General features: G+C 39.5%; 1 protein-coding gene across 1 annotated transcript in view; it reads left to right on the forward strand.

The window, feature by feature from the left end:
• The window catches only part of cspg4 (chondroitin sulfate proteoglycan 4), a 70,060-nt gene that overhangs the window by 37,772 nt on the left and 18,611 nt on the right, over positions 1 to 13,677 (forward strand). The window contains exons 3-6 of the mRNA XM_031316663.2: positions 1,277 to 4,825; positions 6,273 to 6,461; positions 6,638 to 6,913; positions 12,063 to 12,239. Coding sequence (XP_031172523.2) covers positions 1,277 to 4,825; positions 6,273 to 6,461; positions 6,638 to 6,913; positions 12,063 to 12,239 — 4,191 coding nt within the window. The remainder of the gene's footprint in view (positions 1 to 1,276; positions 4,826 to 6,272; positions 6,462 to 6,637; positions 6,914 to 12,062; positions 12,240 to 13,677) is intronic.

The following is a 13,677-nucleotide window of genomic DNA, read 5'->3' on the forward strand; positions in this document are numbered from 1 at the left end:
CTCAATAGAGGACGCAAGACAATCATGGTTGTAAACTCATTCCAAAACCTACATAACTTTCAAAGAATGGCCTAAAATACACAAAGAGATTCAGTGTTGATTTTAGAGGGGGAAAAAGTGAGTCGTGTTTAGGGTTGGGTATCATTTGGGTATTTTCCGATACCGGTGCTAAAACGATACTTTTAAAATGGTGCCAGTGCCTAAACGGTACCTGAACAGATACTTAAAAAGCACACACACACACACAAAATGACAGTCAGCAACATTAAATTATTTTTAAGTCTTTGAGTCTTTAATTTTTATGGTTAAGGCCATATGGTCAAATTTAAATAATTTATTTAAAATGTGATAATAACATTTGTTTATAAATAATGTTGTTTGAGAGCCATTCCGCTTCAAGACATGTATATGACACATTCCATAGATGCCTATATCTGAAAACAACCTTAACTGATTTAATTGTTCTGTTGCCTCCTCTAGTTGTACTACTGAAATGAGGAACTGTGACATTTTACATCTATAATTGTTTGACAAAAGCATTGAAAAACATCAGGTGTGCGATGAAAGAGATTAATTTCCCCAGAAAGCACAACATGTCTGCATCTTCAATAAGGTGAAGTCTCAGGGTATGTGTAATAAAAGGAATAATTACCTTTACTCTTCTTCGTTCTGTTCCTCAAAATGATATGAGATGCACTGAGCAAATACATTTAATGCCTTATAAAAAATGAAATAGCCTTATCGGTCGTGCATGTGTAGGAATCATGTCGTTTAACTTTATTGAAACAAAAGGCAGATCACTGATGTTACCAGTGAAACTGCTTAAAACTAAAAAATTAAAATACAGCTTAGTCAACACTTTGAGTATACCTGAGGAATTTTCTGGGGTTGTAGATACACTGCCTAGATCATAAATGGTAATATTACAATAACATTAAGCCTAAACTCAAGTGTTTTATGTGTCAACAAATTAGCCCACATAAATGGTAAGTGAGAGGATCCAGAAATGAGCATCGATAAGGATATTTGGGTTGTTATTTGTTTATTCAAGAGAGAGTTTCTTCATAAATATTGACAGGATTGAACAAAGTTGTTTTAACCCGTGTTTATTCATTTTATGAAAAGCATTCTCTTTAAACATTAGTCCTGAATCCCATCCATGTGCTGCCCATTTGTTATATAATGACTCCAATGGAATACACAATAATGATTACCACTATATGACACAATAATACTACACAACTACAATACATACAATGTTTTTGTTTTCCCTTAGGCACGGATGAACATGGGTGCTGGCGAGGTGACACTGTCCTCATCCCAAGGAGTACAGCTGAACAACCTTCTGGACCACAAAATCTCACTCACACTGCAAGATGGCAAACTCACAATGACAATTGATGATCTCTTCCCGACATATGTTCCTGTGGATGACGATGGCGAACAGCTAAATATTGACCAAGGCATTTGGCTTGGAGGAACAGGAGACCTGGATGCTGCCTACCTCAGCAATGCCATTCCCCCTTTCCGCGGCTGCATGACTCAGGTCAAATTTGAGTCCCACCAGTTTGATATTCTCAGCACAGCGTTTAAACAATGCCACGACACAAAGGAGTCCTGCAGCAGTGAGTTTGAGGCTGGTGATGGGGAGGCAACTAGTTTCAGCACTCCTGATTCCTTTGTGTCCTTCCCCACCTGGAGCGGGGCAAGTGGTGCTCCAAGGGTCTTAGAAGTCCTAATGAAAACCACCATTGAGGATGCGTTACTCGTTTTCCACCCTGGCCGAGATTCAGACTTTATTGCTATTGGTGTTGTGAAAGGCTTTCTCAAAGGTATGCTGGATATCGGCAGTGGCTTGAAGGTACTGGAGAATACCCATGTGCAGCTGGATGATGATCAGTGGCATAGAGTTAAGGTTCACATCAGTTCAGATTCTTTTGTCATTAATGTAGATAGCCAGTCTTCCTCCCTCCCACTTGACTCGTCACAAAATTTGGACTTGGTGGGAAACTTGTATTTAGGAGGTATCCAGGGGAAAATGAAGGATGTCTTTCGTGAGAGTGGGTCCTTAACGCACGTAGAGGAGGACATGACAGCCGAATCCTTCATAGGTTGTTTAAGCGAAATCAAAGTAAATCAAAAGGATAGAAGCCTTCAGGATGCTTTGGTGACCAAAGATGTTCATGTTAAATGTGAAGGAGAGGATTATGACTACTCAACGTACGATGACCCAGATGCAACTACAACCTCTCCACCTGTTAGCATCACATACGTTTATAACGGCGATCAGCATTGCTACCCTACAGATGACATGCCAGAGATGTTCAAAAATGTGACAAAACTTCTTGATGTCACCCCATTACTTGTGCCCGAAGGTGGGGAAGCTTCTCTTGATATCAACAACCTAAGCCCTACATTCGACCTCAGTGCCGCAGGAATGCGTCAGTCTCAGATAATCTTTACTCTCCAGAATGATCCCTGGTATGGCTTGATTGATATGAACACTAACACAAAACGCACACAAAAGTTCACTCTTCTCGATGTTGTCAATAAGAAAATTAAGTATATGCATGATGGAAATGAAAGGCATGCAGATCAAATCCAGCTGCAGGTGGTTGCGCAAAGTAACGGCTACCTTCCAGAATGTTTAAAAACTCCTCAGGAGTATGTTCTCCCAGTTGAAGTTCTGCCCGTCAATGATATACCACAACTTGGTGGAGGAGAAATCACCATTACAGAAAACGGCAGAACTCGTTTGAGTCCCAGCCTAATCAAAATCATGGATTCTGACACACGCTGTGATGAATTAGTAGTAACTGTAACCTCAGAGCCTTCCATGGAAGTTGGTTACTTAGAAAACGGTCAGCAGCCAGGAAGAAGCATCTCAGAGTTCACTTGCAGGGAATTGAAAGATGGAAATATATATTTCATACACAGAGGGGGTAGTGCTGCTGAAATTACCTTGGAGGTGTCTGATGGACAGTCAGTAAGCCATTCAACTACTTTTAAGTTATCTGTGACCCAGCCACATATGACTATTGTCACCAACACCGGCCTTCTCTTGTCTCAAGGAAGCAACGCATCCATAGGTGTTCAAAATCTGGCTGTCATCGCTCATCCTCGTAATGGAGATATTATGTATAACGTCACACAACCTTTGATGTTTGGAGAACTCCAGATGATGACAAGTGATAGAATGTACAAGCAGGTTACAACTTTCCATCAATCTGATCTGGATCAAGACCGCCTTAGATACATCAGCACAGACTCGAGCGACCAGGAAGATATTGTGAGCGAGCGTATTCAGTTCAACGTCCACCTGGGACAGTTCTCCCTCTGGAACAACACCTTCTTGGTCAAGATCATCCCTTCCCAAGTGAAAGTTTCTAACCTGGTTCCACTGGAGATGGAGGCCGGTGAAGAGCAAACAATCAGACTCACAGAGCTTCAAGCCCAAGTTAAAGGGAAAAACCCTGATCCACAAACTGTAAAGTACATCATTGTCAAGCCTCCAACACTCGGTAGTCTCCAGTTGTCAGACAGGCAGTTGGCAGAGAGTGACATCTTCACACAAAAGGACATTTTGAACAGTGCTGTTAGCTACAGGGCGCGTGCGCAAAGAGCTGAGGGTAGTATAGACCAGTTCCAGTTCAGAGTATTTGCTGATGATCAGTATTCCCCTCTATACACCTTTCCGATAACCATCCTCGCTAATGTAGATGCTCCTTTATTGACCAATGAGAGGCTGGTTGTCTTGCAGGGTGGCGAGCATACTCTGAACAAAAACAATCTTTGGATGCATTCTCCAGGTTCCACAGATTTTGTGTACCGGGTCACACAGGGACCAAAGTATGGGCGACTGATAAGGGACTCCCCACCCGGGCAGCCTAGATTTGAGGGGGCAATAAGAGTATTTAGCAATGAAGACCTCCAGTTTGGAAGGCTTATTTACAAGCACGATGGCTCCAAGACAAGCAGTGATGAGTTCCGTTTTTCAGCATTTGATCAAGCAGCGGAAAGTTCAGACAATGAAGAAACAATGAATGGTGTTTTCAGAATTTCTATCCAATCCAAGAACGAGCATGCTCCTGTGAGGGTTGTGGACAAAGTCTTCAATATAGTCCGCCACGGTCAGCGTCTGCTAACAACAGATGTCATCCAGTTTAAGGATGACGACTCAGGTTTCAATGACACCCAAATTGTCTACGCTCGTGAGGGAATCCTCTCAGGCAACATTGTCTCAACATCTAATCCCTCTCAGCCCCTTTTTCGTTTCACACAAGCCGACCTACGAGATAAGAACATCCTCTTCATTCACCACGGAGCAGACCGGGAACGCTTCTCACTGCAGGTGTCAGATGGCTTCCACAAGACCACCGCGCTGCTTGATATCCAGGCAGGCGAGCCCTACCTGCGAATAGTAAACAACACAATCATTGTCATTGACCATGGAAGCACCAAGACCCTTAACACCACTCTACTGAGCGCTGACTCCAACATGGACATCAGAGATGACAGTGAGATCAAGTTCCAGGTCATATCGCCACCCAGCGACGGCAGGATTATTGTGAGTGGGATTGAGGCTTCAGAGTTCACCCAGGAGGACCTGAAAAAAGGCGTTGTCTCATATGAGCATAATTATGAGAGTCTGAGGTCCAAGGACTCCTTTACCTTCTCTGTCCAAGCAAGAGGACATTCTGAAGAGAGCACATTCAGAATTAAAATATTCAAGCAAGGTTACTTCTCTGAGCCTGAGGTGATAACCAATGAGGTCATCATTTCCTATGAGGGAGAGCACACCATAATCACCCAGGATAATCTCAAGGTAATGTTTACTGTCTCATTACAATTATGTTTTTATTAACTGGAATATTTTTGTATGTGATCAAGAGCTACAGTTCACAAATCTATCATTCATTTGCTTTGCGGACACCTAATCTTTAAAGCCCACATTTGTTTTTATTTATCAAGTAATTATGTGACAGAACATTGTCTTTGTCTTTTTCAAGTTTATTTTCTCTTTGTGAAATAGATTGTTCACATGACTCATTAAAGCATACTGTCTTTTTTTGTATACCCTCTCTCTAATCTACATTATAGCCACATGAAAGCAGGGCTAAATATGACTGTGCAGCTGCTGCTTTTAATCTAGTTTATGTACTAAATTACAGTATATTAAGTGTGGGAAACAGAGCACTAAGTATCCCCAGAGGAGCTTCCTGAAGCCCACTGTAATTTATAAGATGAGCCTGCCTGCACTTCATCTTAAAGGCAATTAATGAGGTTTAAATTTCCGGGCCATTCATAACACATTCTGTATATATATATCTTGACTTTTAAAATACTGACATTTCTGAAAGTAAAATGTTCTTTTATTTAAACTTTAATTTCACCATAGTGTACACATTTTAAATCTGCGGTCTTGACTAGAAAAGAACCCAGACACCCAGTATGCATACTACTTAAATATGTATTGAATATAGCCTTGACAGACAAATGGCTTTTACATCAGGTAAAATATTGACTTGGCTTGTGGGAGCTTTTTTTCAATGTGTGTCCTTACTAAGAAATGGAAAGATCTTCAGAAATATTGTGAAATGCAAGATTGGCTGCTAAACACCCCATAGCTTCAGGCTCCAATGAGTTTATCAAAGCTTCTCAGTAGGGTAACCATAAATCTGCTTGTGTGTAAATCTGCAGCATGACTTTAAACGTTACCAAATGTCACGGATGTCTTTAAGTTTCTGTTTGCCATACAGTCACAGTTATCCAGTGAAATACTCCTATGCATTTATATTAGGAATACGCTGTAATAAAGTGGCAGTGCTCTATTTTGGTGGTTAATATACAACAAATGAATGTAGTGTGCTGACATTCACACACAATACTATTCCTGTACTAAAAGGAAATGAGAAAGGGCCAGATCTGTAATATACTAACTTTGAAACACTACTGCCAATTTTAAATGAAAACTGTTTGTGTGTATTTGATTTGTTTTACCAACTGTCACTGAGGCAGTTGCACAGCCTTCTGCTATTTTTGTCAGCTGTGAGTAGTTCCTCTATTTCCATTGTGCATGCAGCATGCATTGGGGGACAGCAGTGTCTGTCATCAACTAAAAGTCAAGCACTTTTAGTATATATATATTTAATTAGCCAGAAAGCTGAGTAATGTCACTACACACAAAACATTTAGATGATCATTATACAAAAAAGAGATGAAATATTAAGATGTTAAATAATAAATGAAGAGTGTGTACCCTTGTCTTTTAGGTGGATCAAGCTGATATTCTTCCTACAGAAATGGTGTTCACCATTAAAAACCCTCCTCGTCTCGGCCATGTGGTCAAGCTGACAAACAGCTCGGACAGCACAGCCTCGCCTGTCCTCGACTACATTCACTCCTTCACTCAAGAGGACATTGATCAGGGACACATTCTCTATGTGTCTGCATCCATCCAGGTTTATTGTCATTCAATGTATTCCGTTGACGTGAATCATATGTGGCAGCTTGTTCTCTTTCATATTCACACTGAGAGTAAAATCAGACAAAAGACAACCTTAGTCTCTGATGAGTCTAAGGTTCAAGGTATCTTTTTAGTATATCAATAACTTATTTGAACATCCATCTCTTTCAGGGCAATGATGCCTTCACAGTTGATGTCAGTAATGGTTTTACGACAGTGGAGGACCTGCACATCTCTGTGAACATTGTGCCCCAGCTCATCCCCATCCAGACCTTCAACTTTACAGTGAAGGAAGGCCTCAGCAGATCAATTAACACAGAGATTCTTAACATCTCGCATCCCTTCTACAGCTTAGCAAACATCGACTTTGTTGTGGAAGAGGCACCACAGCACGGGGACATCCGTTACCTGGATGGAGACGAACTTACTTACTTTACATGGGAAGAGGTATGTAATGATATAATAAAAGAAATATAGAAATGATCACCAAAGATCTCCAAACAGTCACATCTCCCTTCCTCCTTACTGAAATAGTACAGCTTTTTTCTCTTGTATATCACCATTGGTTTTAAAGTGCTCATATTATGCTCATTTTCAGGTTCATAATTGTATTTAGAGGTTATATCAGAATAGGTTTACATGGTTTAATTTTCAAAAAACACCATATTTTTGTTGTACTGCACATTGCTGCAGCTCCTCTTTTCACCCTGTATGTTGAGCTCTCTGTTTTAGCTACAGAGTGAGACATTTCACTTCTGTTCCATCTTTGTTGGGAGTCGCACATGCTCAGTAGCTAGGTAAGCCCTGCTAGCTAGTCAGTTGCAGAGCATGAGGGCGTGCCACGCTAGCAGCTAGGCGAGCATTATAACGTGTGTTACAAAGTGACCCACATTCGTCACAGAAGTAAAGGCTGGACTACAATAGAGCTGTTTGGAGCAGTTTGTGAACAGTGTTTTCTGTTGGAGATGGTATGTCTCTTTGGGGTGGACTTTGGGCTTTTTCACTTTGTAGACCTAGAACGTGCACAAAAAAGATATAGAACACAATAAAGGAAAGGGAAAAAGCCAAAAAGCATAATATGAGCACTTTAACCTGTGTATGATCCTCACTAAGTCTCAAAGACTTCCTAATCAACAATCAAGTAAAGTGTCTTTGTTTGCCAATATGCTATGCTCCTGTTATATTACTGGCTTGATTAGCCGCTGGGTAATGAGGAAGGTCATTGGGTATTTGCCTTTGATCCAGCTCCTCTTCTCTTTTTGCTTTATTTAAAAAAAATGATATTTTCTGTGTATGCATGTACCAATCTCTATAACTGCATTCAATTTGCATATTTTGCCACTTTGAACTACCTGCATCATCACAAAATACTACAGGAGTAACTGCAAAAATATGATAATCTTAAATCATCAAAAAATTGTGTTTTTCCATTTGGTTTTCCTTGCTGTTTTTGAAGTTCCACTCAAAATTCTGACATTTGTTTTTGCCCTGGTTATTGGCAGGAAAATGCCTTGGGGAAAAAAAAAAATTAGGCTTTTGATGTACCAAATGTTTAGCAAATGTGTATCACATGTATTGCCAACATAGCCGAAACATTGGGTCCTTTAACTAACATTTTTAGGATTAAGTTGACTTGATTAATCATTTCTTTAAAGCTCCTAGATTTTCTGTGGAGAGAGATTCTTATACAGTATGTCTGCGACCAAAACCTTCCCATAAGACCCCAAAAAACCCAATAATCCATATTTTATCCTGTTTTAATAACTCCAGGGAGTATAACCTCTTCCTCTCACGACTAGATCACTGTGGCTGTTCAGGAGGATTACCACTGCAGGCTTCTCCATAAAGCTTTCCCCGTTTACTTCTCAGTGCAGTTTTGGATTTGTTTTGTTGTACCAGATAGAGAGGAGAGGGAGAATCTGGGAGCTGCTGCAGCACAGTTATCTGGTCTCTCTCCGTATGGTTCAGAGGCCCCGGTGTTCGGAAAATATTAAAAATGCATGAGTAGTTACCGGTGAAAAAAACCTCATGCATTCTGTATAGACCACATAGCTTACTGGAGATGGTTAGACACATATGTTATAGCTCCAACATCGAGCCCGGGTCTGCCTCTACTCCTCTCTACTTTGCTGAAGCGTTGTGGAAAAACTGACGATGCCTTTGGACCGCCTGAAGCCAAAAATAACTGGCCCGGTATATTCCTATAATAATGTGTGAGTGCACACAAGCTTCCCGCGCTTTGCTACTGCCAGACTCACTCATACTATCTCTCAAATATCCCAGTGTGCAACTCGAATGGGTCTAGTGCATAGCAACGATGAACTGAGCAAAAATGAACATAGATATCATCATCTGCCAGGATGGAAATGTCACAAAAAAAACCTTTTCTTTATACAGATTTTTATGTGTGCTCTGTGTGTACACTTTTTCAATTTTAATTTACTGTTATACTCAGAAAATGAAACACAGTCAGTTCTCCCAGTCCCAAATGAGTACCACATTGAAGAATAAATGTCCATGCCTCAGTCAGCGCAGCATTTAAACCAGACCAAAATTGTTTCAAAATTAAAGTTGGATGTGTGTGTGCTTTTCTGTATTGTTTTTTTTCCTCCAAGTTCAGTGCTGTTTTAAGCAGACACTGGACTAACTGTGTAATTTTGCGATAAAGTCATCAGTTGATGTAGTTCACTGAGGTCATGTTAAGTGTACAGTTACATCTGGGGTGTGCAGTGAGAAAACTGAGATTGTTCAGGAGTGTCTACATGAACACCAACCACAAAAAATGTAAAGCTACTCTGTGTAACCACAGCACTGATATATTTGAACAAAAAAGGCATGAACACATTTAGTAACATATGCAATGTTGAGTGGGATCAACTTGAGGAAATGTAGAAAATCTGAAATACTACTCCGATACACCTTTTGCTTGAATCAAGTTAAGCTCCATCGGGTCTCAATTAGGTCTTCCATCTGTGGAAGCCTATTAAAGTCCACACAGGCTTCTTTATTTTTCACATAATGTTTTTGGAACAAAGTGAGCAAGCTTACTGTATACAGTTTATATTTCAAATTTTCCAAAATACAGTAGGCACACAGAACCTGAGATCTTACATCAATCAAAACTGAATAAAATAAAATAAATATTGACACCTGCATCCGTCTTTCTCTGAGTAAATCTGAAGGCCACGTGTTCAAAAACCACCCAATGTTTATTGTCCCAGCGAGCAGACTGATTGTCTCGCTAACTTTCCCCGATCAGTAATGATGATGGTGGTTGTTATTCCAGAAGGATGCCCGTCATATGGGATCCATTTGGCACTTCCTGCTCTCTGAAGCGGGTCCTCTCTTCACAGCCGTTGACTGGCTTTCATCAAGACAAAGTTCCAACTGTCCTCTTGCAGAGAAAGATCCTGAGTCTCTGGAAATTTGTCAGAAAGTATCTGAAGATGAAAAAAGTTATGTAGGCAGATTATTTGATTCATACTACAGGACTCTGAAACAAGAACTCAGGATGCTGGGTGCTGAGATTCCTCTTACGATACGATACAACTTTATTGTCAGCCAGGGCTGAAATTCTTTTTGCATCCCTGGGTAGCTCGTATATAAAAAAGAGGACATAGACATACATAAGATGAATAACACCAAAATACATACATAGAACATTACCACAAATGACCAACACCCAAGTAAGGAAACAAAGCATACATGTATAACAACAGAAAATGACATGAACATACACACAGACAAGGTATTGGAGACTTGTAACCCTGAATAAATATTGCACTGGATTTAATGTAGCTGGTTTAACAATAGGATATATTGATGTATGAAAGAGTTTTTAAGTCTGATGCGATTGAAAGAATGAACTCTAAAGCGTCTGTTTAAAGGCAGAAGCTGATATTCTCTGTGCAAAACATGCGAGGAGTCATTTGAAATATTCCTGGCCAGTCTGAGCATACTGTTATTGTGAGCTTCCTGAAAGGAGTGTGCTACAGGTAGTTCTATAATCTTTGAACAAATTTTAATTTGATTTCTGTATGCAGAAAATGAACAGAGTTGGCTTGGCCCGGCCGCAGGTGCTGTTTTCCATCTAACTCATGACTCATGACTCAAGGTTTCGGACTACAAGGGAGATTCTCCTTGTTCATGTGCTGATGCCAGACTTTAAGAGACCTGAGTATAGCCTTTAGCTCAAAACTTTGAAAACCTACTGTATATTATCTGTTTAGGACAACAAAATATATAATGTATACCAGGCCTGGAATTTCATCATTTTAGGGACAAGGCCACTTGGCCTTTGTTGTCACGGTTTAAGTCGGTTTAAGTATACAGAATGATTTTATTTTTAATACATAGTATAACTATCAGTGGGGGGAAAATCCTTATTGTGTTATTTTTTGTAGGCTACACAACGTTCTGTATAAATGTCAATCAAAGGCAAAAATTGGATTTCATCATTCTTTTTATTTACATTTGAGCATCATCGCCCTATGTAAACTGACGTGAAATTCCTGCCCTGGTGTATACTGTACAGAAATAAAGGTCTGTTAGAACAGAATGTTCTTCTCTCCTGACAACATAAAGCCTTAAAGGAATAGTTAAAAGGAACATATCTGTCTGTTAAATATGAGGCTAAAGTCTGGAAACAGCAACACCATCCACCAACCAGTTTGTTTAATCCATACAAAAAACTGGGCAACAAAAGACCAGTCTTAATGCTAAGCTAGGCTAACTGTCGCTTGGCTAACTTTCATCTAACTCCAGGCAATAAAACGAAAAAGCATAATTAGATACATGCTTACATTATTCATGATTATATTAGGTAATACTGTGGTGTTGAAAGATCAAGCAAGTTAACAATTCAAGTGAACCAACTTTTGCTTTAAAGAATAATCCTCAAGTACTGTACATGGAGATGAAATGGGATAGAAATGAGTACTCTAGCGACTTACTGTTTTCCATAAAGTTGGTGGACTCACAAGAGACAGATTTATAAAACATTGGTGGAAATTGAAGCAGCAGAGGCCAAGATATTCTGACTTTGGGTATGGGTCAAGGTCTAAACCCTAGATCCTAGCTTTCCCAGCAGCATCTTTGTGTTAGATACTCCCTGTCTAGTAAACGCCCATGTGTCAAACTCCACTTTAACACCGACTTTGTTATACATTTGTAGTCTCCAAGCAAAAGCTGAGATAATAAGTTCTCCCAGAGACACAAAGAACATAGTAGAGTAGTACCCCAAATGATTAGTAAACTGACTATTATGAGTATATTTATTAGAGTTCAGGGGCAGGACAGCTATCTGAGAAGATCATATTTTGCTCCAAAATATTTAGAATTTACGACGGAAACAAGTCATGAATTTGAGTTTCTTCTAATTCTTGTTGGAGTTTGTCCAGGTTAACCCACATATGATGTTTTGTGGTTTCTCAAAAGCTGTTTTCTTTGGCTATGGGCATTAAAAGACCCAGTCACACTGTAACATTTTATTCCACCTTTTAGGCCCACCCAGGCTCTACCTATTTTATGATGTTTCCTACCATTCAGGTCTGATTCAAAATTGAGTGACAACAGGATCCTTTTTTGTCTTCTCCAGATGAAACTTGGACACATCTACTACATGCATGACAGCACCGAGAGCAAAGAGGACAGTTTTACACTCTCTGCCTCGGCTTATGAGATTGAGCGCCGGAGCCTCCCTGTCACCATCGCGGTGACTGTCATACCAGTCAACGATGAGCCGCCACAATTGACACGTAACACGGGACTGGAGGTAATGTTTTGCTCTTTGTGCATTTGCTCTTACTTTGAGTTTCCCTCCAACAGTAAACGTTGTTGCCATAGGAAAATCTTTCATATCTATTAAAAGTTCACTTTTAGTCTGTTGAATACTTTTTTTCCTTTAGCACATTTCAACTGATGATAATTCAAGCTGACCACAAGCTTCACTTTGTGTGAAGAGGAAAGAGCAAACATTTTATTGCGACCTTTTCAAAACACTCAACAAAAGGAGTATTTTATACTGAGAAGACGAAACTGTGGAGAAAAAAATGTCAGTTCAAATATTCACTTCATGTTACTTTTGTGTATATATTTGCTTTTCGCTCCTGCAATATGCTGAAAATAAGAACTAGTCCAACTTGTCCATGTAATTGACAGGCTGTAGGTATTCCCACATGCTCCAGACTTTGCATGATTGGTCTGATGCCCAAGCCACACGAAATATAAAAGAACGGCAGACAAATGGCTTTACAATAATAATGATGATTGAGATTCTGATATGTTGAAAAGGGGTAATTTTATTTTTTTTAAACAACCTCATAGTGCTGCTTGACTGCTTGTTTGATCTTGATTCAGTTTGCGTGTAACTGCTAATTTAGAAGTCCCAAGAAATACAACAATCAAAAGGCCTTGTGTTGGAAGGATTATTTTCATTAGAAGTTCAAGCTGATATGAAAACTTTGTTTGAAGAATTAATGAACTCTGAATGAACTTTCTCACATCTATACTGTATAGCTTCAGCTGCAGTTACAGTCCGCCGTCATGAATCCTTGATGAAGTGAGAATGAAATTCACTTAATGCTGCAAGTACAATAAATGCAGTGAATTTTTTCTTAGACAATGAAGGATACTGACCTCAAAGACGATGAGAACAGCAGTGGCCTCCACAGCATGGTTGTTTTTATAAAGAGCCATAAAATAGAAGTGAATTAGCATATTGTCAGCTTGACTGCTCCATAATGTTGCCAATGAATCATGTAAGCCCTACAAGTATAAGAGGGCAGTGATTCAATACTGTATGCAATCAACGCAGTATCGAGCTGTATTTTAGGTACAGTATAACCGTATCTGTATGCATTTCAATGCAGTCTTAGTTTGCACTAGAACAGAGGGAACACAATATTATTATCACAGTACCTCTTTATCCCTGTATCTCAAAGATAACTGTTATTGCATTATTTGCAAAATTCCATACTGAATAGTCAACTTTCATAAAATTTGAAATATGTAATCTGTAATCTGCAATTGACATTAGTTTATATTTTTCTGATTTATATTTGTCTTTTTTACACAATACACTGTGTACAACTCTAACTTGAGAGTATTATTCATCACATTAATCTAAGCACTCGAACATCGTGTCAAATTTGTCGGCACTCAGTTTGAAAGAGAGACTGAATAAGTAGCCTAACAGATATTAAACAGATACC

This window comes from Sander lucioperca, chromosome 7 (genome assembly GCF_008315115.2).
Source record: "Sander lucioperca isolate FBNREF2018 chromosome 7, SLUC_FBN_1.2, whole genome shotgun sequence".
In the NCBI taxonomy this organism is placed as follows: Eukaryota; Metazoa; Chordata; class Actinopteri; order Perciformes; family Percidae; genus Sander; species Sander lucioperca.